Source organism: Crinia signifera, chromosome 1 (genome assembly GCF_055691185.1).
Source record: "Crinia signifera chromosome 1, ASM5569118v1, whole genome shotgun sequence".
In the NCBI taxonomy this organism is placed as follows: domain Eukaryota; kingdom Metazoa; phylum Chordata; class Amphibia; order Anura; family Myobatrachidae; genus Crinia; species Crinia signifera.
Genome location: NC_139217.1, coordinates 228,998,128 through 229,022,128, shown reverse-complemented (window position 1 = coordinate 229,022,128; position 24,001 = coordinate 228,998,128). Strand labels below are relative to the sequence as shown.

At 42.1% G+C, this 24,001-nt stretch overlaps 1 protein-coding gene across 4 annotated transcripts in view; it reads right to left on the bottom strand.

Annotated features, from left to right (window-relative positions):
- The window catches only part of CREB3L3 (cAMP responsive element binding protein 3 like 3), a 70,637-nt gene extending 50,176 nt beyond the window's left edge, over window positions 1-20,461 (bottom strand). For 2 of the 4 annotated variants that reach the window (XM_083179383.1, XM_083179384.1), the window contains exon 1: window positions 20,305-20,461. In XM_083179383.1, coding sequence (XP_083035509.1) covers window positions 20,305-20,349 — 45 coding nt within the window. In that variant the 5' untranslated portion in view covers window positions 20,350-20,461. Of the gene's footprint in view, window positions 1-794; window positions 893-20,304 lie in introns of all 4 variants that reach the window. The other 2 variants (XM_083179386.1, XM_083179385.1) reach the window with 2 other exon arrangements.
- Between the last annotated feature and the right edge of the window lie 3,540 nt (window positions 20,462-24,001).

The window sequence follows — 24,001 nt, the reverse complement described above, 5'->3', positions numbered from 1 at the left end:
GTATCTAACTACATAGTAATGGTGTAGATTCGCCGCTAAACGGACAATCCACATATCGTGGTAAATCACCAGGTAATTATTGAGACATAAGGACTTAGTCTGAATGTCAGGGGGTGAACACCGCTAAACGCTGTTACCAGTAGAACCAGCATAAAAATCTGCGTAATTTATTAACTACCAGACTCCCGTGAATGAGTGAAACTGAGCAATCTTTCACAATAAAAATCAGCATATACATATCGATATCACACTCCACGACCTATATACAGCCATGTTAATGTATACAGATGACAAGTAGACTTAAAAAATTAAAAAACTATTAAATAAGAAACGCTGCGCTCGCCACACTATATAAAATCAACTCCACGCCGACGTGGATAGTGGGGGCATGAAAAGGTCAGACGACGCGTACCGCCGCCCCTCGGTTTGTCGTCAATAGTGGGGTGGCGTTAACAATGGGGGGGCATTAACCAGACTCTATAACTATATGCAATGATAATGTGGCCATATTGGCCCATTTCCCATTGTTCCCTTTGTAAAATCGCATTGATCGCGTTGATCGCATCGCGGGCCATTACAATGGCCCGCGACTGACGCGATCAACGTGATTTTAACTTTAAAAATCCTTTAACATTATTCTCTATGGGAAAATCGCGATTTTTTTCTTTTACCGGCAAATACGCTGGTTATTGACAGAAAATCGGGTTGATCGCATCGATCGCATGCCTTAAGTACCTTAAACTTAAGGCATGCGATCAACTTGACGGGCGCCGTGCTAGGAAACAAGTACTCACTTAATTTTTAGATGATCCTCACCCTCCACTAGTTGTGTCATCTGCTACTAGTTGCGAGTCTGGAGCAGTATATAAAAATGGATAGAGTGCCGAGGTGCCTGAGGATATAAAAAGAACCCACAATTGTAAGTATGAATGAGCAATTTACGGTACTTGTTTCCTAGCACTGCGCCACCGATTTTGATTGTATCCATCGGGTCGATCGCATCGCATGCCAACCAAATTGCATGCAATGCGATCGACGCGAACGACCCGATTTTTACATTGGAATCAATGTAAAATGGTCCCTGAGACCAGATTTGACATTGATTTCAATATAAAAAGCCCCAAAACCCCCCATTTTAATACCAAACCCCCCCTTATGCTTCAAATGCCCCCCCCCCATTGTACGCGTCCTCCGACCTTTTCATACCCCTACTATCCACATCAGCGTGGAGCTGATTCTATATAGTGCCCGAAGCGTGGCGAGCGCAGCGCGCCCGCGAGGGGACGCGGATACCTTCACAGGTATCCGCGTCCCCTCACGGGCTTCACAGGTATCCGCGTCCCCTCACGGGGCTCGCTGCGCTCGCCACGCTTAGGGCTCGCTGCACTCGCGGGCTCGCTGCGGTCGCCACGCTTTGGGTTGGCATCAATAGTGGGGTGGCGTTAACAATGGGGGGGGGCATTTGAAACATACTTTTTAACCATATTCAATGTGAAATGGGCCACATTGGCCCATTTCACATAATGGCCCGCGACCGACGCGATCAACCCAATTTTCACTTTAAAAATAATTTAACATTGTTCCCTATGGGAAAATCGGGTTGATCGCGTCAGTCGCATCGCGGCCCATTATTATTGGCCGCGATGGACGCAATCAACCCGGTTTTGTCTTTCACCGGCAAATTATCTGGTGATTGACACAAAATCGGGTCCATCGCATTGATTGTATGCCTTAAGTGCCTTAAACTTAAGGCATACAATCAACGAGATGGGCGCCGAGCCAGGAAACAAGTACCCAATTTACAAAACAATGGGACCAGGTGCTTCATGACTGCTCTATGAGACTCATGAACCTAATTGTAGAACAAAAGTTCAGAGATTTAGTCAGGTTGGAGAAATAACTTATATTAAAGGAAGCAGAAAGTGGAGGAACATAAGAATAGTGAGAATTTTAAAGCAAATTAGATAGTGTTAGTGAAAAATTAGAAAGAATAGAGGAGGAAGTTATACGCACCAAAGAAAAGAAACATAACAGGGACGAGTATGATTATGATGCAAAGAGAATCAAAAAGTGGAATGCAAAAGGTCTGGCTTGATTAGAAGTAGAGATAACTCCAGACAAAGGCAGTATAAAGAATGGAGAACCGTACCACAAGGATCGAAAAATTACCATTGAGTGCACACACCAAAAAGAGTGAATTTTGATACAGCCCACAGATATTCTACATTGAACAAACAGAAAGATGAACAGAAATCAGAAGGTTTTTTAACCACAACGGCCTCAGAAAATCCGCAAAGGAGGATACAGGTGGTGAGAGAAGTAGTAAACAGAGCATCACATTTAAAGTGAAGACTTGTAGAAAACGAGGAACAAGAGGGATAAGTTTAAGCAAGTACAAGAAAAGGAGAAACATAAAAAATTGATAGAATCAAAGGAATAGGAAATGGGGGATGGAGGCATGTACAACCTGTCAGATCATAAATTGACGGAGACAGAGATTACATTATTGAACAAGGGTATGTCTTTTGCTCCAAGCTCTAATATGAATCAATTTGAAATTTTTACAGACCTTAATCAATTTGTAAGAAATTTCACGAAAAAGGAAAATTTGAATATCCAAACAGAATCGGTTAGATCGAAGTCTGGATTGAAACAGGTCTGGAAATGTTATCCTCTGAAGTCCAGAAGTACAAACATAGATCTGTTTTATGAGTTAGTGAAGAAGGACCTGGAAGGAATTGATGTAAAGAAACGGAAACCGGCGAATAATCTAACACATTTTGAAAAACAATCTTTGAATGCCTTAAAAAAAAAAAAAAGAACTAGTACTGAAATGTGCAGACAAAGGGCAGACTAATGAATAGCCAAGAGTACGAACAGGAAACCCTGAGACTGTTGGGAGACACAAAGTCATATCTACAACTACCAAAGGATCCAACAGCAGAGTTTCTGGAGGACCTGAGATTCATCCTAGTACAAGCCCTTTACCAGAGAATAATTGAACAGGAAAAATACCTGTTTTTGATAAAGAACTCTCCAGTAATCCTGGTGTTCTATTTTCTCCCGAAAATCCATAAGAGGTTAATGAATCCCCCGGGACGACCAATCATCTCAGAGATAGATTCCTTATCATCAAGTCTTTCTAAGTATGCGGAGGTATTTATTAAGATATATATATCAACTTTAACATCCTACATTACAGATACCACAGCGATCCTGCAGACTCTGGAAGGATTAACATGGAAAGAGAACTATCTATGGGTAACAGTGGATATCCAATCACTATACTGTATACATCCATAGACCATGAAAAAGGAATTTAATCCTGAATGGAGTTTTTGAATGCAGATCAAGATGTAAAGGCTATCTTAAAAGAGTTTATTTACATCTTAATGAGGTTTATTTTAATTAGAGATGTGCAGGTTCTGATTTACTCTGATTTCAAAGCAGGATCTTATTGGCTATCCCAAATCACATGACAGTTGTTGACAGTTGATAGCCAATAAGATCCTGCTTTGAAATCAGAGTAAATCAGAGTAAATCAGAGCCTGCACATCTCTAATTTTAATCCATAATTATTTTAACATCCTTGAGCTGTTCTTTTTGCAAACATGTGGAACAACAATGGGGATGATGTTTTCATCCAGCTTTGCGAATTTGCATGGGGGGAGCTGGGAGTAAAATAATATTTAATACAACGATCCTTTTTGGACCGGATAGTACTGTTTAAGAGATGTATCGATGATATCTTGATCATTTGGAATGGAACATGAGAAGATTTCGAGCTGTTCCTCAAAGCACTAGAGGACAATGATTACAACTTATCTTTCACATACAAAATAAGTAAGAAAGAAGTGGAATACCTGGACCTAATTTTGAAAAGTGAAGGAGAAAAAATTGTTACAAAAAATGTAGTGAAAACGGTAGATGCTAACTCCTACGTTCATTTCAGGAGCAACCACAAGAAATAGTGGAAAACAAATACCCCACTCTCACAGTTTTCATGAATAAAAATAAATTGCACGGAAACATCAGATTGTGATAGACAAGTGGAAATCTATAGAAAGAGATTTGTGGAAAGGGAATACCCAAAGGATGTTTTAAAAGCCATAGAAAGAACAAAGAGTATGGTTAGAAAAGACTGTTTGAGATATAAGATGTAGAGTAGAAGAGAAGATCGGATTAATTTTATTACACATTCAACTCCTAGGAACAGAATATCAGAAAGATCTTAGTGAAACACTGGGACATTTTACATACAGACCCCGTTTTAAATAAAATCCTTCCAACGAGGACAGATGTAGTTTTTTAAAAAGCCAAAAATCTTAAAGACACTCTGGCACCCAGTATGCTTTTAAAAAAAGAAAACAAAAACAATCAACCCCTGGGACCAAGCAAAGGGGTTTTACAAATGTAATAAGTGCAATATCTGCAGATTTACACATTCTGTTTTTAGAAATTTTAGTAATTTTGATGGATCAAAAACATAAAAACTCAAGAGTTTGGTCAACTGCAATACATGCTGGGTATTTTATATGCTTGAGTGTACATGTGGCCTCAAGTATATTGGTAAAACCAAATGCCACTTGAAAATAAGAATTCAAGAAAATGTAAGGGGAATTAAAAATAAAATGGAAGGTCATACAGTACCTAGGGATTACAAACAATATCATAACAATAGTATAGAAGATTTTAAATTTAAAGTTTTGGAGCACGTGACATTGGGTCCCAGAGGGGGAGATAGGGATAACCTGTTATCTAGACGTGAAATGTTCTGGATACATGAATTGGGTACCCTGACACCCAATTGGCTGAATGATAATTATGAGTTAGCTCCTTTTGTATAGTAATTTTTAAATGATGGTTACTTTTAATGTCCAACTGCTGCTATTAGGAATTTGCACATCTGTTTCTATCCATGTCTTTTGGTATTGCCTTTTTATATGTATATATATATAATGATTACGTTTTTATATTTACTGTACCTGTATCTGTTGTTAAACTATTGTCTGTTTCACCAACGATTGTTTAATCATAATTCTAAATGTCTGAATATGGGGCTGTTAGAGCAGAGAAGCACCTGTTGGGCTGGCACTGTGACCGATAAACCCACCAGTGCGACGGATCCTCTGTCCAGTTTCCAAGCATAGAGATGATTTATTAGGGATGCAAATGTAAGTTGTTGAAGGTCGGGGTCCTTGTCACCATAGCAACCAGTGAAGAGTGTGTTCCATATAGACAGGAAACAGGAAACCCAGAAGTTAAGTACGGACTCTGCTAACCGAGATTTCATTCAGAGATAGACCAAACAACCGGAACTGGAAGTCCCATGCATTCCAAGGTAACTTCCGGAAATTACGTTTTGTGTTCCAAACCTCCTGGAACCGGAAGTGAGTAGCCATGATGGCAGGAAACTCACTTCTGAAATTGGTAGATTGGCACTACTATAAATAGTGAGTCCTGAACTAGATCTGATGCGCTCATAATACAGTGGTTGGATACCACTGTTAATAGTGCTCCTTCAATTTTTTGGGGTGCTGTTATAACCTGTGGTGGAGGGATCCACTGTGAATTACTTTTTTACTGCACTAGAAGGCGCCCATCTCACCCTTTTCCATATATATATATATATATATATATATATATATATATATATATATATATATATATATATATATATATACCAGATCCCATTATTTATTAAATATGCAATTTTTCCTCTACTGAGAGAAACGACATCTTTACACCAAATATTCACAAGTAATTTTAAGCATATATTTGTAAGTCCATATTTGAGCAAATCTTAAAACACATGGCAACATATTGCATTAGGAAAAATAGCTGTAGGTCACTTATGGCCATCACCATAGTACCCGTGGAGCTCCACGCTGGTCCCATAACCAATCTGCTAGACAGCCTGTTTCGGTGGATAACCACCTTTTTCAAGAGCACCTTTTTACATGAAATCTGACTTCTATTTATCAAATGAGTTGCAAAATGAATAGAGCATTGGTAAGGATAGAAAAAAATATTTTAATTTAAATAATAATTTTGTCCTTCAAACTTTGCTTTCATTAACCCCTTCCCGACATTTGACGTACATTTACGTCATGGTCGGGAAGTACTTCCCGACACATGGCGTAAATGTACGTCATGGCTTGTAACTGTCACCGCGTCTATAGACGCGGTGACAGTTTCAACATGTCTGCTGTCCCTGACAGCAGACATGTCCCTGCATGCCCAGAGGGGGCTGCGATGCCGCCCCCCCCGTCGGCGATCGCTGTGATTGGCTGTTCAGTGTGAACAGCCAATTACAGCGTTTTCTGTGTCACCGGCGAATAACGTTCGCCGGTGACACGCGATCGGAGGTGATTGGTGCTGTAAAGTACAGCACCAATCACCGCGGGGTGTAAGGGTGACACTGGTGTCACCCCACCTCACCCCGCCCGCCCCCAAAGGCCGTGATTGGTTCGTCGGACCGACGGACCAATCACAGCCAAGGAGGGAGATTTAAACTAACGGTGACTGCACTGCAGACGCCATTCCGGTCTGGAATTGCGTGCAGTGCGGTCACCGTGCCTAGCTGCCGCAGTATACTGACCTGAACTGAGCAAAATACTTACCTGATCACTGCTTCATTACTGCTTGTAGTGTGCTGGATGCTTCCTGGATCCTGTTACTACTTGTGACTTCCTGTGAACTTGTGCTGCTGCAGTGTAATAGCGTTAGATAGAGAGAGATAGATAGAGAGAGATAGAGAGAGATAGTGTCAGAGAGTGCTATATTTTGTGCTGCTGCAGTGTGATATAGTTATAGATAGAGAGATAGAGAGAGAGAGATAGAGAGAGATAGAGAGATAGTGACAGATTGTGCTATATATTTTTTATATAACTGACTGCTGCCCCCCCTTTTGTGCTGATCAGTATAAATTAACTGATCAGCAACTTTTTGGGGGCGCAGGGTTTTTTTTATATATATATATACCTGTCAGTGCTGCTGCTGCAGTGTTATAGAGTGATAGATAGTGAGAGATAGAGAGATAGAGAGATAGAGAGAGATAGTGACAGAGAGTGATAGAGACTGCTATATTTTGTGTCTGCTGCCCCCATTTTGTGCACCCCCAGCAACTTTTTGGGGGTGCAGGGGTTATTTTTCATATATATAACTGTCAGTGCTGCTGCTGCAGTGTCATAGAGTGATAGATAGTGAGAGATAGAGAGATAGAGAGAGATAGTGACAGAGAGTGATAGAGAGTGCTAAATTTTGTGTCTGCTGCCCCCGCCTTTTGTGCTGATCACTATATCTGAGGTGATCAGCAACTTTTTGGGGGTGCAGAGGTTTTTTTTTTTATATATATACCTGCCAGTTGCTGCCAGTTGCACTGTCAGTTGCACCAAAGGTTGTGCACCTGCTGCCCCTCACTGGTAATCAGTGTCGCATCACTGATCACCTTTTTTTTTTTTGAGGCTGCTGTGGGGTCTTTTTTTAATTTTTTTTTTACACACACTGTGATTTTGTGGGTGTCCTGTGGCCACTGTGCGCTGATCAGTGACGTACATCACTGATCAGCTTTTTCGGCACAGGGTTGATCTTTTTTTTTTTTTTTGATCAAATTCCTGTTGCCTTTGAGCGCTGTTCAGTGACGGACGTAACTGACCAACATCTGTGCTCAATTTTTGGCGCAGGACCTTTTTTTTTTTTTTTTAACCCCTTCAATTTTTTTTTTTTTAACCCCTTCAATTTTTTTTTTTTTTAACCCCTTCAATTTTTTTTTTTTTGTATAAAGTATTTTTTTTTTTCTGCACTACATACACACTACACACTACATACCCCCCGGGTTGAAATAAAGTTTGTACCCCCCCCTACACTATACACGTGTTGAAACATTTCACTACCAGTAACACAAAAATAAAAATGGCATCCCAAATGTCATCCCAAATGTCATCCCAGTCATCCAGAAGAATGTATTCAGCGGAGGAGGCATATGCCATGCTTGCCTCTGACTCTGACACAGCCAGTGATGCAAGCGGGGAATTTGAAGGCTTCGTCTTAAGCTCCTCTTCCTCCTCTAGTGATGAGGGACCCCCTCAAAGACGCCCCCGTAGAGCAGCTGAGACCCCCCCCAATAATTGATCTCGTATGGACCCCACCACCAGACAATTTTGAGCCCCAGGTTCCTGAGTTTTTGGCCATGCCAGGAATCCAATTTGATTCCACAGGTCTCAGAGAAATTGACTTTTTCAAATTATTTTTCTCTGATGATTTTATAAATTTAATGGTGGACCAAACTAATTTATATGCCCAGCAGTTTATTGCTCAAAACCCCACGTCATCATTTGCTAGGTGGACCCCTGTAGATGCAGTAGAGATGATGACGTTTTGGGGTCTGGTGTTTCATATGGGCATAGTAAAAAAGCCAGAAATTAGGCAATATTGGAGTACAGATGTTCTGTACAGCACCCCATTTTACCGTATGGCCATGCCCCGGGCTCGATTTGAGACGATCCTTAAATTTTTGCATTACAACGATAATGCACAGTGCCCACCCAGAGATGATCCCACCTTTGACCGGCTATTCAAAGTCAGGCCGGTCATTGATCATTTCAGTGCCAAATTTGAAGAGATGTACATCCCAGATAAATTCATTTGCATAGACGAGTCCCTTATACATTTTAAAGGAAGGGTTAAATTCCGCCAGTACCTTCCCAGTAAGAGGGCAAGGTATGGCATAAAAATGTATAAGCTGTGTGAAAGCACCTCAGGGTACACCCACAGGTTTAGGGTATATGAAGGGAAGGATTCAAGAATTGAACCGCCAGAATGCCCCCCCTCCCTCGTAGGTGTTAGTGGAAAAATTGTCTGGGATTTAGTGCACCCCTTCCTGGATAAAGGTTATCACCTCTATGTGGATAACTTTTACACCAGCATCCCCCTGTTTAAGGCCCTTGGTTCAAGAGGTACAGCAGCTTGCGGTACTGTGCGCAAGAACCAAAGAGGCCTCCCAAAAACGCACATTGCCCAAGTAATGAGAAGGGGTGAAAGCAGGGGAATATGCACCGAAAATATGTTGTTGGTCAAATATAAGGACAAGAGGGATGTCCTTATACTGACAACAATTCACGGAGACAGTACCACCTCCGTCCCTGTACGAGGTACCAGTACCCACACCTCAAAACCTAATTGTATCCTGGATTACAATAGGTACATGGGCGGAGTGGATCTTTCAGATCAGGTACTGAAGCCGTACAGTGCCCTGCGGAAAACAAAAATCTGGTACAAGAAGCTGGCCGTGTATATCATCCAGATGGCACTGTATAACGCTTACGTGCTATTCCGTTCTACCGGCCAGAGGGGGACATTTATGCACTTTCAAGAGGAAGTCATAAAGGGCCTAGTATTTGGGAACCAGCAGGCAGAGGGCCCCAGTACTTCTAGTACTGGCCCCCGTATTGTACCAGGGCAGCATTTTCCTGATGAAATCCCCTCCACTGGAAAAAAGGGCAGGACACAAAAAAGGTGCAAAGTTTGCTATAAAAAGGGAATAAGAAAGCAAACTATTTTCCAGTGTGACACTTGCCCCGACAAACCCGGCCTATGTATAAAGGAGTGTTTTAAAATATACCACACATCTATGGATTTTTAGGTTCATCATTTCACCGTGCTTCGGGGGTCTTGCTAATGCCACATAGCACCCACCATTCATTCCACCAGAATCTGAGCCGCAAAATCCAAAAATCACTCCTTCCCTTCTGAGTCCTGCCATGCACCCAACTGGTATTTTTTGGTCACATGTGAGGCATTGCCGTACTCGGGAGAAATTGGGGCACAGATTTCGGGGTGCTTTTTCTCCTTCATACCTTCTGAAAATGAAAAATTTTGAGCCAGAACTGCATTTTTGTGTAAAAAAATGTAATTTTTCATTTTCACTGCCCAGTTGTATCAAAATTGGTGAAACCCCTGGGGGTTTGAAATGTACACTATACCCCTAGATGAATTCCCTGAGGGGTGTAGTTTGCAAAATGGGGTCACTTGTGGGGGGGTTCCACTGTATTGGTGCTTTGGGGGTCTTGCTAATGCGACATAGCACCCACCAACATTCCACCAGAATTTGTGCTGCAAAATCCAAATATCACTCCTTCCCTTCTGAGTCCTGCCACTTTTTGGTCACACATGAGGCATTGCCGTACTCGGGAGAAATTGGGGCACAGATTTTGGGGTGCTTTTTCTCCTTCATACCTTCTGAAAATGAAAAATTTTGAGCCAGAACTGCATTTTTGTGTAAAAAAATGTAATTTTTCATTTTCACTGCCCAGTTGTATCAAAATTGGTGAAACCCCTGGGGGTTTGAAATGTACACTATACCCCTAGATGAATTCCCTGAGGGGTGTAGTTTGCAAAATGGGGTCACTTGTGGGGGGGTTCCACTGTATTGGTGCTTGGGGGGTCTTGCTAATGCAACATAGCACCCACCAACATTCCACCAGAATCTGAGCTGCAAAATCCAAAAATCACTCCTTCCTTTCTGAGTCCTGCCATGCACCCAAATGGTATTTTTTGGTCACATGTGAGGCATTGCCGTACTCGGGAGAAATTGGGGCACAGATTTTGGGGTGCTTTGTCTCCTTCATTCCTTGTGAAAATGAAAAATTTTGAGCCAGAACTGCATTTTTGTGTAAAAAATGTAATTTTGCATTTGCACAGCCCAGTTGTATCAAAATTGGTGAAACCCCTGGGGGTTTGAAATGTACACTATACCCCTAGATGAATTCCCTGAGGGGTGTAGTTTGCAAAATGGGGTCACTTGTGGGGGGGTTCCACTGTATTGGTGCTTGGGGGGTCTTGCTAATGCGACATAGCACCCACCAAAATTCCACCAGAATCTGAGCTGCAATATCCAAAAATCACTCCTTCCCTTCTGAGTCCTGCCATGCACCCAAATGGTATTTTTTGGTCACATATGAGGCATTGCCATACTCGGGAGAAATTGGGGCACATATTTTGGGGTGCTTTTTCTCCTTCATACCTTATGAAAATGAAAAATTTTGAGCCAGAACTGCATTTTTGTGTAAAAAAAATGTAATTTTTCATTTTCACTGCCCAGTTGTATCAAAATTGGTGAAACCCCTGGGGGTTTGAAATGTACACTATACCCCTAGATGAATTCCCTGAGGGGTGTAGTTTGCAAAATGGGGTCACTTGTGGGGGGGTTCCACTGTATTGGTGCTTTGGGGGTCTTGCTAATGCGACATAGCACCCACCAACATTCCACCACCAAAAATCACTCCTTCCCTTCTGAGTCCTGCCATGCACCCAACTGGTATTTTTTGGTCACATATGAGGCATTGCCATACTCGGGAGAAATTGGGGCACAGATTTTATGGTGCTTTTTCTCCTTCATACCTTCTGAAAATGAAAAATTTTGAGCCAGAACTGCATTTTTGTGTAAAAAAATGTAATTTTTCATTTTCACTGCCCAGTTGTATCAAAATTGGTGAAACCCCTGGGGGTTTGAAATGTACACTATACCCCTAGATGAATTCCCTGAGGGGTGTAGTTTGCAAAATGGGGTCACTTGTGGGGGGGTTCCACTGTATTGGTGCTTGGGGGGTCTTGCTAATGCAACATAGCACCCACCAACATTCCACCAGAATCTGAGCTGCTAAATCCAAAAATCACTCCTTCCTTTCTGAGTCCTGCCATGCACCCAAATGGTATTTTTTGGTCACATGTGAGGCATTGCCGTACTCGGGAGAAATTGGGGCACAGATTTTGGGGTGCTTTGTCTCCTTCATTCCTTGTGAAAATGAAAAATTTTGAGCCAGAACTGCATTTTTGTGTAAAAAATGTAATTTTGCATTTGCACAGCCCAGTTGTATCAAAATTGGTGAAACCCCTGGGGGTTTGAAATGTACACTATACCCCTAGATGAATTCCCTGAGGGGTGTAGTTTGCAAAATGGGGTCACTTGTGGGGGGGTTCCACTGTATTGGTGCTTGGGGGGTCTTGCTAATGCGACATAGCACCCACCAAAATTCCACCAGAATCTGAGCTGCAAAATCCAAAAATCACTCCTTCCCTTCTGAGTCCTGCCATGCGCCCAAATGGTATTTTTTGGTCACATGTGAGGCATTGCCGTACTCGGGAGAAATTGGGGCACAGATTTTGGGGTGCTTTTTCTCCTTCATACCTTCTGAAAATGAAAAATTTTGAGCCAGAACTGCATTTTTGTGTAAAAAAATGTAATTTTTCATTTTCACTGCCCAGTTGTATCAAAATTGGTGAAACCCCTGGGGGTTTGAAATGTACACTATACCCCTAGATGAATTCCCTGAGGGGTGTAGTTTGCAAAATGGGGTCACTTGTGGGGGGGGTTCCACTGTATTGGTGCTTTGGGGGTCTTGCTAATGCGACATAGCACCCACCAACATTCCACCACCAAAAATCACTCCTTCCCTTCTGAGTCCTGCCATGCACCCAACTGGTATTTTTTGGTCACATATGAGGCATTGCCATACTCGGGAGAAATTGGGGCACAGATTTTGGGGTGCTTTTTCTCCTTCATACCTTCTGAAAATGAAAAATTTTGAGCCAGAACTGCATTTTTGTGTAAAAAAATGTAATTTTTCATTTTCACTGCCCAGTTGTATCAAAATTGGTGAAACCCCTGGGGGTTTGAAATGTACACTATACCCCTAGATGAATTCCCTGAGGGGTGTAGTTTGCAAAATGGGGTCACTTGTGGGGGGGTTCCACTGTATTGGTGCTTGGGGGGTCTTGCTAATGCAACATAGCACCCACCAACATTCCACCAGAATCTGAGCTGCTAAATCCAAAAATCACTCCTTCCTTTCTGAGTCCTGCCATGCACCCAAATGGTATTTTTTGGTCACATGTGAGGCATTGCCGTACTCGGGAGAAATTGGGGCACAGATTTTGGGGTGCTTTGTCTCCTTCATTCCTTGTGAAAATGAAAAATTTTGAGCCAGAACTGCATTTTTGTGTAAAAAATGTAATTTTGCATTTGCACAGCCCAGTTGTATCAAAATTGGTGAAACCCCTGGGGGTTTGAAATGTACACTATACCCCTAGATGAATTCCCTGAGGGGTGTAGTTTGCAAAATGGGGTCACTTGTGGGGGGGTTCCACTGTATTGGTGCTTGGGGGGTCTTGCTAATGCGACATAGCACCCACCAAAATTCCACCAGAATCTGAGCTGCAAAATCCAAAAATCACTCCTTCCCTTCTGAGTCCTGCCATGCGCCCAAATGGTATTTTTTGGTCACATGTGAGGCATTGCCGTACTCGGGAGAAATTGGGGCACAGATTTTGGGGTGCTTTTTCTCCTTCATACCTTCTGAAAATGAAAAATTTTGAGCCAGAACTGCATTTTTGTGTAAAAAAATGTAATTTTTCATTTTCACTGCCCAGTTGTATCAAAATTGGTGAAACCCCTGGGGGTTTGAAATGTACACTATACCCCTAGATGAATTCCCTGAGGGGTGTAGTTTGCAAAATGGGGTCACTTGTGGGGGGGTTCCACTGTATTGGTGCTTTGGGGGTCTTGCTAATGCGACATAGCACCCACCAACATTCCACCACCAAAAATCACTCCTTCCCTTCTGAGTCCTGCCATGCACCCAACTGGTATTTTTTGGTCACATATGAGGCATTGCCATACTCGGGAGAAATTGGGGCACAGATTTTGGGGTGATTTTTCTCCTTCATACCTTATGAAAATGAAAAATATTGAGCCAGAACTGCATTTTTGTGTAAAAAAATGTAATTTTTCATTTTCACTGCCCAGTTGTATCAAAATTGGTGAAACCCCTGGGGGTTTGAAATGTACACTATACCCCTAGATGAATTCCCTGAGGGGTGTAGTTTGCAAAATGGGGTCACTTGTGGGGGGGTTCCACTGTATTGGTGCTTGGGGGGTCTTGCTAATGCAACATAGCACCCACCAACATTCCACCAGAATCTGAGCTGCAAAATCCAAAAATCACTCCTTCCTTTCTGAGTCCTGCCATGCACCCAAATGGTATTTTTTGGTCACATGTGAGGCATTGCCGTACTCGGGAGAAATTGGGGCACAGATTTTGGGGTGCTTTTTCTCCTTCATACCTTCTGAAAATGAAAAATTTTGAGCCAGAACTGCATTTTTGTGTAAAAAATTTAATTTTTCATTTTCACTGCCCAGTTATACCACAATTGGTGAAACCCCTGGGGGTTTGAAATGTACACTATACCCCTAGATGAATTCCCTGAGGGGTGTAGTTTGCAAAATGGGGTCACTTGTTGGGGGTTTCCTAAATTTTAGCATCTTATGGTGCCTAGAAACCTACATGGTGCCTAAAAAATAATCTCATAAAAAGGAGGCTCCAAAATCAAGTAGGTGCTCCTTCTATTATGAAGCCTGTGGTTTGGTCAACGTGCACACTAGGGCCACATATAGGATATTTATGAAAACAAAAGAATTGGGGGAATCAATTTTTAGTCACATTTCTCTAGTAAAATGTACTGTGTTCCTTAGAAAAATGTATTAAAATTGCAAATCTGCAAAAAAAATGAAATTTTGAAATTTCACCTACACTTTGTTTTAATTCCTGTGAAACACCTAAAGGGTTAACAAACTTATAAAATGCTGTTTTGAATACTGTGAGGGGTGCAGTTTTTGAAATGGTATCATTTATGGGGGTGTCTCACATACAAGTCCCTCAAAGTCACATCAGAACTGAACTGGTCCCTAAAAAAATCAGTGTTTGAAATTTTCTTGAAAATTTGAGAATTTGCTATTCATATTGTAAGCCTCCTAGTGTCCAAAAAAATTAAAAGGAAGTTGAAATAATGATGGAAACATAAAGTAGACATATGGTCTATGTTAGTTATTAACTATTTTGAGTGGTATGATTATTTGTCTCACAAGCAGAAAATTTAACATTTTGCAAATTGCAAAATTTTCCATTTTTTCACGACATTTTGGTATTTTTCACAAAAAAAACACAGACTGTATCGACCCAAATTTACCACTAATTTGAAGTACAATGTGTCACGAAAAAACAATCTCAAAATCACTGGGATAAGTAAAAGCAAAAAAAAGTTATCCCCACTTAAGTGATACATGTCAGATTTGAAAAAAAGGGCTCTGTCAGGAACGCAAAAACTGGCTCTGTCAGGAAGGGGTTAAATAATGTTTCTTTTGCAGCAATTATGGCATTGCAGACCTTTGGTTTTCAATTTGTTGAGGTAATCTGAAAAAAATTCACTCCATGCTTCCTGAAGCACCTCCCACAAGTTCGATTGGCTTGATGGACACTTCTTACATACCATACAGCAGTGGTTCCCAAACTGTGTGCCGTGGCACCCTGGGGTGCCACGGAACACCTGCAGGGGTGCCCTGGCTTGGTGGTCTGGGACCAATTCAAAATTATTTATGGTCAATGTAATAGGCAAAACCAGTGCTGGTGGCTTCCAATCATAAAATATGTGGACAAACAGAAGCAAATTCTGTCACGCACCAAAAAACTGACCCTAAAGATAACATATTAACACAATTTACTTAATTTAATAATGTTTTCTAAATTATGCCATAACATTTTTTTGGCCTAGGGGTGCCACGACAACATTTCTGATACTATAGGGAGCCGTGATTCAAAAAGTTTGGGAACCACTGCCATACAGTCAAGCTGCTCCCACCATAGCTCAATGGGGTTGAGATCTGGTGACTGCAGTGGCCACTCCATTACAGACAGAATACTAGCTGCCTGCTTCTTCCATAAATAGTTCTTGCATAATTTGGAGGTGTGCTTAGGGTCATTGTCCTGTAGGAGGAATAAATTAACTCCAATCAAGCACTGTCCTCAAAGTATGGCATGGCGTTGCAAAATGGAGTTATAGCCTTCTGTTTTCAAAATCCATTTGACCTTGTACAAATATCCCACTTTACCAGCACCAAAGCAGCCCAAGACCTTCATTACCTCCACCATGCTTACCAGATGGCGTCAGGCAATCTTCCAGCATCTTTCAAGTCCACGCCGATGTGGATAGTGGGAGTATGAAAAGGTCGGGAGGACGCGTTCCACCTCCCTCGCGGGGCTCGCTGCACTTGCGATGCTCCGGAGTGGCGTGGATAGTGGGGGGTGCCTAAAACTCATTGCATGTCATAGAAGTGTATAATAAAGTTAATGGCATCGCACCCTATAAAATCGCATGCAATTGCATGAGATTTTGCGCGAGGTGCGATTGCATGCAATGCGATCTGCCCGCGACAAGAGAGCAGTGAATAAATTACATAGGAAAATTGCATCTCATCCCATCGGACGGCTCTAAAACCTTTTCTTTATTGAAACACAGAGAGAGAACACATATATATTTCAGAACTCAGCCGCAGATGCAATATCGACCACTTTCATTTAAATGATTTAAACTCTCAGGGGAGGAGAGTTGCCCCCTTGGGAGCAGGAGCCCAGCGCCAGATGTCTCCATTGCCTCCCAGAGTTCCGCCTCTGCTTGATTGCATAGAATACAAATCTGGGAAATAGCACCCTCTATAGTTATACCCATTCATTCAGAACATTTCCATATTAAAAAAAGGAACAGTAGTGCTCTCTCATAACGTACATATATACTTTATGCTGTTCTGAGACATATTAACTTACTTATAAGAACAAACCCAAACAGTCAGAAACATATAATGTACAGGTTATGCACTTCACAGTGATAGAGCTATGATGCTATTACAATATACCCTTAGGTAGGAACCATATACACAAGAATGTACATGTACAAACATCAGGGTGCAGGTCATTGGTTACAGGTAATGGCCCTGATTCGGGTTCACCTACAAAAGCAAATTATCTCTTTAATGGACAAAACCATGTGCACTGCAGGTGGCAGATGTAACATGTGCAGAGATAGTTAGATTTGGGTGGGGTTTGTACTTCAAACTGATATCTATATTGCAGTGTAAAAATAAAGCAGCCAGTATTTACCCTGCAAATAAACAAAATAATACCCAAATCTAACTCTCTGTGCAGCCCCACCTGCAGTGCACATGGTTTTGTCCATTCGAGAGAGAATTTGCTTTTGCGAGTGAACCAGAATCAGGCCCAATGTGTGAGTAAATCAGCAGTAATTCTGCATACATCATAGACCATATATCAGAACAGTAATGCACTAATGAATAAAAAGTGGATATGCTATAATGCAGACCATTGGTCACACATACAAAATATTCATCATGTGTCAGAACCATTGGACTGGTAACCATCAGGAACCGTGGGTAACAGATTTGTGATTAAATAATTATTTTACTACACAAGGGCACGGATTCCTATACAGTACAGTGTCAAATAATTATACAATGAAGTTGAACTGATACTTGTCACTCCGCAAGATGAAGGTTAATATAAAGATATACTGTTCGCCATTTGTTTATTCATTAGTATTAACTTGTCTGCTCACGTCTAGACTGTCAGCTGGATCTGGGACACATGACTTCCCATTGGATACTGGAAGTGAACACCATGGATGAGCATGAAAAGGTAGACAGCAGCGGGTGAGCTCTAATGTATGAGTATTAATGTTTGTTAGTATCATTTTGTTATTTATGTGCCCTGAAACTCGATATTAAACACCACTGAGTTTTACACTTAAAAGTCCTGGAGTGCCGCCGCTTTAGTATGGTACATGAGGGGCTTAGTGATACCTCTAGAAAGGCACCCAGGCTGATAAGTTGATCAGACGGATGAGTGCTGGACCTTTTGGTTTATACAAAGGTCAATCCGAATAACACAAGCACTGTCAGACACCTTTTTATTTTGTGCCTTTATTAGATTGAGGAAGAAAAGGGACTTGAAACTTGGTAGTGACCCACCAGATGAGATCTCCTGGTCGCGATTGGTGGGCCCATATTTTCGGCCACCTTAAATTTACTGTTATTCTGCAGAGTTTATTATAGTTATTCTGATTAGCAGTGTCTATTATGGTTGGACATTTTGTGTTTAGAGTTAGTGTGTGCAATCCAACCCCCCCTCCCCCATTCAACAAAGAAGTCAGTAGATGCGACCTCATTATGGAGCTCAACTAAATCCCATGATCTTTTACTACTTTAATAGTTGTCTGTGACAGCAGTAGAATATTGACCTACTACAAGCTGTTTTTGTTTGAGTGGTTTGCAGAATTTCAGCATGGAAGACAGTCCCTGTAACACAATCTGTCCGCCATCTCAGAGGACAAATTACTGGCATGCAGGCCATTGTTGAGGTGGATTTCAGGGTGACCTTGGCCCAGTTAGTATAGGAGACAGGCATCTCATTGGATCTATCTGGTTGGCCTTGGGTGCATCATCAGCTGACTAAGGACCAGAAGAAGGCTCAGGTTACTTTGTGCAGCAATGTCTTGGCCAGGTTTTATGGTGGTCACTCAAACTCTGGGAAAAAATCCTGGATGCCAATGAATCCTGGATCCACAGTTAAAACCTTGAAACCAAACAAATTTCGGCCCAGTGGCCCTAGTTGGAGGTACGCAGCCACAAAAATTCTAGGTTAAGCCTAGCATGGCCAAGAAGATGGTGCTTTTTTGTTGCCAAGAATGGTCAAGTAGCTACCATGCCACTCTTGCAGCAGAACACTGGGGAATGGTACTCAAGTGCTGGAAGCCATTTCCAGGCGGTGTCCAAATATGTATGTTCGTGGTGCCCTCATTCATTACAACAATGTACCTGCTCACAAATTCAGGAAAGTTGTGGATTTTCTGGCCCATGAATAAATCCAGTCCAGTCCTGGCCCCCTGCGGCATTTTTTGTGATACCACAAATCAAGCGCAAGATTTGTGGGATTCATTTAGAGTCAGTGGATGCTGCAGTGGAGACCTTCATCCATGTATAAGACATATCGGTACTTATGAGTTATCCGGGCGCCCGATTTTTTGATTGTATGCCTTAAGTTAAGGCATATAATCAGATGCGATGCGATACGATATCGAGCGTAGCGAGCCACCGAGCCCGAAGCGTGGCGAGCGAAGCGAGCCCCGCGAGGGGACGGTATTCCGTGTCCCCTCGCGGGGCTCGCTACGCTCGCCACGCTTCGGGCTCGGTGGCTCGCTACGCTCGCCACAGGTTTATATCCAACTCCATGCCCACTTGGATAGTAGGGGTATGAAGAGGACCCCTTTTTCCCATTGAATTCCATGTTAAAATGGACTCTGTCCATTTTAACATTGATTCCTATGGAAAAATCGGGTCATCGCATCGCATCCGATGGTCGCATGCGATGCGATGCAATGTGCCCGATCCGACCCGATTTAGAAATCGGGCGCCCGGATAACTCACAAGTACCGACATATCTGCTACAGACTGGTCCAGTTGCTTCACCCATCACAGGTGGTAGAGGCAAATACAGTAGAGCAATTTAAACATGCTTGGGATAGGCATATTGATATCCTTACAAAGAAAGAAGGATCAAATATGGTTTGAGATAACTGGTCTAAAAAAGGGGCAGACTAGATGGGCCAAGTGGTTCTTGTCTGCCGTCAAATTCTATGTTTCTATGTTTCGAAGTGGTTTGAGAGCATGAAACTTTGCATATTATCCTCTGGCGAATCATTTGAAAAAATAGTACTGTTCACTTCTTTTATAAACTTTATTTGCATCCAGAAACCTATTGCACACCCCTTGTAGTTTTTTTTTTATATATTGTTTTCAGTCATTCGTATTCAATATATTACTGAATTACCCATTGTCAAATATGTTTTGGCAGGATGAAAGCAAATTATTCACAAAACAAATCTGGTCATAACTTGCCATCAGACAGTAAGATATTTGTTCTCGGACTTTACCCCAAAATAAGTGTGTGTGTGTGTATATTTAAACTACACACAGCGTCCAAAGGTAAAGAGAGAAACTGCGTTTTACAATGATATATACTGTAGCTCACTGTATAAAGCACATCATGTATATACATTATTTATTAATCAAATCGTTTTTTTCCCTTCAGTTTTCTGTCAAAGAATGGCTTGTTTTTCAAATCTGGAATGCATGCTATCAAATAGCCACAAATACTATGAATACATATTCCTTCCAACATTGAGAACATCATACGAGGAATATTTAAAATCTGTTATAAAGTTATATACATTTTTCATGTGCTCAAGTATATGCAGACATATCGTAAGAAAGAAACATTGCTACAAACACAACAGGGCAACAAGCATCTAATAATCTACAATGTTAATGTATTAATGCCACTTAAAATGGAAAAGGTAATACAAGCTAAACAAACATTTGAGTATGTTCCTCTAAAAACGTACCTGTCTCTTTTCCACCTCCATGTCTCTTAAAGAATCATTCACCATAAGTTTACTTTCTGTTGAAGTTTTCTTCTTCTACAGTGTATATTTGTCTCTATCTAACCTGCTCATCTACACACACACAATCTAAAATGTTGCACTTAGCTCATTACAAAACAATTTCCTTATACCCTCCCCCAGGTATTTGTCACTGGGCTGGGGAACAGTCACATAGTGTTTGTGAAACAAGAGTGCAGAGTCCACCATGATGATGTTCCTGTGACCTTTAACATATATTACTGTACTAATAATAACATTACTAGTTAAAAGCCCGTCAAAATTATGGTTTAGTCCCTATCTGCTCCTACCTCCAATCTATGTCTTTACAGATCCCTCTCACCATATCCAGCAAGTTTGAAACAGATCATTTTGCTTTTACTTTCTGTTGAGGAGTACTTTGGTCTGCCGAATGGCCTCTAGTGGTTACTGGCATTATGTTGAGTTATGTATGGATTGCATGGCTTGGGATTCCAATAGAGCAGTGGTCTCCAACATTTTTTGTGCCGTGAGCTACTCAAGACAAAATAAACTGCCTGAAGAGCTACTAAAATAATAAAAAAAAGAAATCTGCAAAAAAATCGAAAAATGCTCTTTACACATTATGCCACACACTGTAATGCCCTGACACATTATGCCACATACTGCAATGCCCCAGAGACAATATGCCACACACTGCAATGTCCAATATGCCACATACATACCTCCTAACACTGAAGGCAGAGGAGAAGGGACATCTGCGCACGCCTGAAATTAGGGAGCATGACCTACTATTATGGTATTCCTGTGAGGCAACATTCCCCATTTTTCCACTATGGGGGCATGGCCAGCACTCTGAGAGCTGCTGGTCCTGCCTCCAGGCTCTCTTAGTAGACACTGTGCTATATATACACATGCCTCCAGTAGTGCCAGTTACACAACGCCCACAATACCCGCCCACCCGATTGTGGTGCCATTCTAAAGAAATACTCTGGTGGTACTGTGTACAAAAAATGGGTGATACCACATGGGGAACGGCCAATGAAAATGGGTATGTGATACACATATGCCCCCAATAGTGCAGTGCCAGATATACATATGCCCAAATAGTGCAAAATATACATATGCCCCCATTAGTGCCAGATACACATATGTCCCCAATAGTGCCAGATACACATATGCTCCCATGGTGCCAGGCATGCCCCCACAGTGCCAGAAACAGGTATGCCCCCATGGTGCCAGATATGCCCCCACTGTGCCAGGTATGCCTCCACTGTGCCAGATATGCCCCCACTGTGCCAGCAGCAGCACAACTCACTGTTGTTGCTCCTGCTGCTGCCGAGGGGGGGGGGGGGGGGAGACTCCGGTGTCCCCCTGCTGGCTGGTTGTCTGTCTCTGTCTCCTCCATCTCCTCCACCACCGCTGCTTCCCTTCTGAGGGCAGGAGAGCACAGCACATTGTGCATCTCTCCTTCCCCTCCCTTCGCTGTGACTGGGCCATCAGCAAATCAAAGCTCGCGGGCTGGCTCCTGATTGGCTGATGGTCCAGTCACAGGGATACACAGTGAGGGGAAGGAGAGATGAGTGATGCACTCTCCTCCATTCAGAAGGGAAGCGATGATGGGCAATGGAGGGAGGGACGGGCGGCTGCAGTGGTCAAGCCACCTGGATCGCTACCACAAGCTCCCAGTAGCTTGCGAGCGACGGGTTGGCGACCACTACAACAGAGCATCAAAATGGACCTTGGCCTGCAGATGTGCACACATAGAGGTCGATCCTATTAGTGCCGAAGGGTGCGAGCTGCCATTTGAGTGCCGTTTAAACACTCAAAACAGCACCGGATTTAAGCCTATCTCACACCCTTCGCAGGGCCAAATTCGCAAATTCGCTTTTAAGTGAATTCAGTCCGCCGTAAAGTGCGCCCTGTGCCCTGATGTGCCAATCATCTGCACCCAATAGGATTGACCCCTTAGTTGCTGAACTGGGGGTGCATTTGAAAGCAGCAAAAGTATCTTTCAATGTGGCTTGTGCCTGTAACTATGAAGGCGACCGATACTTCCTAAATTTTCCTACAAAAGAAATAACCTCACCACGTATGACTGACTTCGCTGTTTGCCAAAGGAGCATAGGATTGGAGGCATGGGGGTCAATCCTATTGGGTGCGGATGATTTGCACTCGCGAATCATCACAGCACTGGGTGCACTTTACTGTGGACTGAATTTGCTTAAAAGTGCTCGCACCTCCATAGGGGTGTGTATATTTTAAAGCAAATTCGTTCCTGGGAAGGGTGCCAGATAGGATAAATTTGGGTGCCGTTTTCAGCATTTAAATGGCACCCGAATAGCAACCCCGCACCCTTCGGCAATAATAGCATCTACCCCATGGGGTGCATTATTGTGGATATACTTCCTCCATTTCGCTTTGAGAGCATTGTGAAACGTGATAGAGGAGGACAGGTATAAAGGAAACGCCACTGACGATGACCCTCCACATCTACTGATAATGCAATAGTACACCAAATCTGGGTGAGGTCTGATATACAGAAGGGAATTGATACCTGAGTCCAAATTTTTTTTAAACAACATAGCCAATAGGGGGAGTTGGTCAATTCTGGACAAGGAATTATGGGCAGCAGGCGAACAGGTGAACTCCTTATTTGTAGGATGAAGGACTCCAGCAATCTATAAGGTGTAAGTGGGTGATGAAATATTTTATATCTATAGTGGGCTGACATGGTACAGATCTTGGACTAGAGGACTTATCCATGGCACGTAAGGCTACCATATTGAAATCTACTCCTACAAATAGGCTGGAGTGGACATAAGAATATAATTTAGGAATAAGACCTTTAAATCTTTTTGGGGAATATATAAGCAAGGCATACAAATTACAAAAGAGTCTTTAAGTATGGTAATTTTAGCCATAACAAAATGGCTGTCAGGATCTGAATACAAAGGAACAACAGATGCATTAATAGATTTTCTAACAAGGGTAGCTGCCCTCCAGCATTGGAGGTGTAAGACGCATAGGTCACTACAACCAGTGGCGGATTGGCCATTGAATTCATTGGGAAGTTTCCTGGGAGGCCGCCCACCACTGGGGCCACTGCATCCCCAGCAAGGCTCCATACATTGTTTTAAAATCTCTACATGCAGGATGGTCGACATGGGTTAGGTCGACAGGTCATTAGGTGGACTTAGGTCAACAATGGGGAAGGTTGACAGTAAAAGGTCGTACAATGTTTTACTGAAGAATCGATAAGTGGAATAATTTTCCTAATAAATGGGTAATGTCTCTTTTAAAACTATATTTAACCTGTGAAAAGATGCTTTTCAACTCATTATGTGTTATTGTCTAAAACTGCAATACAATTTTTTCCCCCAATAGCGAAGACCATCAGAATTTATTGGTAACCATTCCTTAACCATAGTGCATGTGATACACTTAAGACTTTTAAAGTTTGTAGCATATTGTTCAGTGCATCGCAGAACATATGGCTTAGGCATTGTGACAATTTTGTTGCAATATGCTACATCAGCTTTCTCCTACTTGTATGTGACTTTCTGATCTTCCAAATCTGGTTTCATCTAATTTATAGACTTGTTGAAACAAAATAATTATACATTATAGAAATCACAATCCTTTTTAACAAATTTTCTAAAATAACTATATATGCCCCTTT